At 35.5% G+C, this 3119-nt stretch overlaps 1 protein-coding gene across 1 annotated transcript; it reads right to left on the bottom strand.

Moving 5' to 3' along the window:
- Positions 1-593: 593 nt before the first annotated feature.
- LOC116010934 lies at positions 594-2754 on the bottom strand. The gene is made up of 5 exons (XM_031250427.1): positions 2743-2754; positions 1257-2078; positions 1013-1150; positions 787-919; positions 594-673 (listed from the first exon to the last, which is right to left on the bottom strand). The coding sequence occupies exons 1-5, from the start codon at positions 2752-2754 to the stop codon at positions 594-596; spliced, it is 1185 nt and encodes a 394-aa protein (XP_031106287.1).
- Between the last annotated feature and the right edge of the window lie 365 nt (positions 2755-3119).

Below are 3119 nucleotides of genomic sequence, written 5' to 3' on the forward strand. Positions count from 1 at the left end.
AGTTTATTAAAAATATAGTTCCTATTAGGTCTCATACAACATAGAGTAGGCATGCTAGTCAGTTTCAGTTTATATACACTACAGTTTCTTTTCACAAACACTTCACTATCTGTTTATTACAACTATAGTTCCTATCAGATCTCATACAACATAAAGTAGGCATGCTGGTCAATTTCAGTTAACATACACTGCAGTTACTTTTCATAATGACCTCACTATCATTTCTATTCAATTATATGTTCAATTGTCAACATAGAATAAATATGTTAGACATGCTGTTTAGTTACATTTTATAGACACTTCACTGTCTTTTCATGAACACTACACTATCCTTTAAGTTAGACTATAATTTCATTTTGATATCATGCAAATAGTATGTGTTAAAATTAGTGTATATATAAAAGGATTGAGCATACCTATCAAAGAGTTCTTTCATTGTGTTGTCTGCTGGGGTTGTGTCCAACTGTTGTTCATCAGAAATGGTATTCTCACTATCTTCTTCAAGATCTCTTGCAATATTTCGTAGTTCATTAGAATCAAACTTATCTTGGGGTTGTTCCATTGCAGCAGGTTGAGGAGAGGGCACTCCAAGGTCAAAAGATGGTGTTTGAATGTGTTGTTGTGATTGTGAAGTTGTAGGCTGTGTTGGCTGAGCTGGGTAATTTTTCCTTGTCTGTAAGAATGCTTGCTCAAGAGCACTGACTGCATCAAGAAAACTCGGTTGATTGAAGATGTCATCATCATCTAGCAGACCTTGTTGTTGGGGAGGTTGAGAACAGGACACACCGTTGATCATTTCAGCAATATTTTCAAATGTTCTCTTGATTATTCCACCTCCAGTCCTGGTGTTGCCAATCTCAGCCATTACCTCAGCAAATTCAACCACTGTGTCAGCCATCTTCCTCAAGACAAAAGTGACCTTCTTTAAAGACTCATCAGAGAATTTATCTTGGACATTCTCATCAATCCTCTCATGTACATGTTCTTCTTTCCGTTCAAATCATGGGATTACCTTTCCCCTTCCAAATTGTCCAAATAATACCTCTGACTTTATCCTTTCGTTTACTTTCTCTTCAGTCCACGATGTTATTGCAGGAGTTATCCTTTGTATCTTTTTCCCATTGAATTCCAAACGGTCAAGGTATGTCAACTGTGTTTGAAACAATAAGAATATTAGTTAGTACAAGTTAAATTTAGTTGTTCTAGTATGTAGGACAATAAGAGAAATATTATAAATATATGATTTAAATTATTACCATCAGAAACAGTGCAGGGCCACAGAAAAATGCATTCGGCTTCTTTTTCCAAGATTCAACAGAGTCAATCAAAGACTTGAAAGTGTACTCGCACCAGTTCAAGTCTTTAATTTTTGAAACATCAGCCAGCGAGTACAGGACCTTGTACGCTGCATTCCTGCTCTGGTTCCCTTTGAGTATGCTGGACACCAACAGGATAACAAAATCCCGCTTGAACCAATCTCCACTGTCTCCTCTTTCAATCATCTTCGCTGGCATGCGTCCTATGAGTGGTGAACCATTTGTTATTTCCCATATGTGCCTCCATTCAGTCAGAAGATTAACATACTCTGCTGGTTCAGTTTCTGAAGTAGCTTCTATGACAGGGTCTTGTCCATTTGGGAGCTCCAGTGTGCTATAGACATCATCAGCAGAAATCCTCATTTGATCACCCTGTAAATCTAATGAGCATTTATAGGGATCAAACTTCTGGACTAGGTATCTTGTTAACCTACTGTCCCAATCAAAAACGGTCATTGTTAGCATTGATCCAAAACCGATGTCCTGAACTGCCTGTTGCTGTGCAGAGTTTAGTGAAGATAAGAGTTCCCTAAAGTGCTTTGGTGACATCCTTGTTTGCAGGTATTCAAGGTCAGTAATCAATGACTTTTCTGGAGTTGTTTTTGATTTTTTTGTTTTTGGGTGCTTTGGGAAGTCTTGTTTTTGAGCCTTGCGCTTAGCACCAGCTTTAGTACCCCTTGTTTTTGGCTGCTCTGGCATTTCTGTTGCTGTATCGACTTCTTTGGTTTTTTCTGTGTTGTTGTTGTCTTCTTCATTTCTGCTCTGCAAACATGGTCACAAATTAACAATGATTATTATAACCAGGTAGATTTCATTGTTTTCTGTTCATAATGTTTTGTGTTCATACAGTTCATAAATTTCTTTTCATAGATTTCATAGTTTTCTGGTCACACAGCCCCCTGTTCTGATACACCATACAGTTTCTTTTACAAAACACTACAGCAGTTTCTTTTTCATTTAGCTGGAGTTTCAAATGGAATTGCAGTGGAATATTTGGCACCACATTGTCAGTTCTAGTTAATAAACCCTTCAGTTTCAGTTCATGAACACTACATTATCATTTCAGTTACTCTATAGTTTCATTTAAGATTTTTAGGAATTATGGAGAAACAATATACTTAAAAAGAATATAGTTTCTTTTTGAAAATACAGCACTTTCCTTTACCAAACACTGTAGTTTCTTTTAAATTACATTACAGTTTCTTATTGCAAACACTATAGTTCCACTTTGTCAGATTTATTTTATGAACAATGTAGGTTCTTTCCCAAAACAATACAGTATCTTTTGAATTACTCTATTTTCATTTAATAATTTTTAGGGCATAACAGGACATCATCTAAACTGTTATATTTTACAAACATACAGTTTCTCTTTGACAAACCTACAGTTTCATTTAGACAAACCACTAGTTTCTTTTAGACAGACCTTTAGTTTCATTTTGAAAATACAACAGAATATTTTGACGATTCATGTGTTTTCATACAGCTAGTTCGATTTTATAAACCATGTGATTTCATCGTTTTGAAAGATTAGTATCATTTCAAGTAATATACAGTTTTTTGAATGATACACGCGATTTCTTTTTCACTTCATTTCAGTGCATGCGTTGTAATGGATGTAAAATAACTGAAAATAAGCTCTTAGCTCATGCATGATACATAACAATGTGTTTGCTTGATACATAACAAGATGTTTACCTATTTTGAAGCTTTTAGACTGCAACAATGGTTGAAAATGTGTCGATAATGGCGATGAAAATGGTCGACAATGGCAGAAGAAGTGAAGAGCTGTAACCCCTCACT

The sequence above is a fragment of the Ipomoea triloba genome, chromosome 2 (genome assembly GCF_003576645.1).
Source record: "Ipomoea triloba cultivar NCNSP0323 chromosome 2, ASM357664v1".
NCBI classification, from domain to species: domain Eukaryota; kingdom Viridiplantae; phylum Streptophyta; class Magnoliopsida; order Solanales; family Convolvulaceae; genus Ipomoea; species Ipomoea triloba.

Excerpts from the sequence above, each read along its gene's own strand:
- LOC116010934 (XM_031250427.1), bottom strand. Across the intron at positions 920-1,012 it reads GACAATTTGGAAGGGGAAAG|GTCACTTTTGTCTTGAGGAA; the intron begins GTAATCCCATGA and ends TCTTTAAAGAAG. Across the intron at positions 674-786 it reads TATTGCTGAAATGATCAACG|ACAAGGAAAAATTACCCAGC; the intron begins GTGTGTCCTGTT and ends GCATTCTTACAG.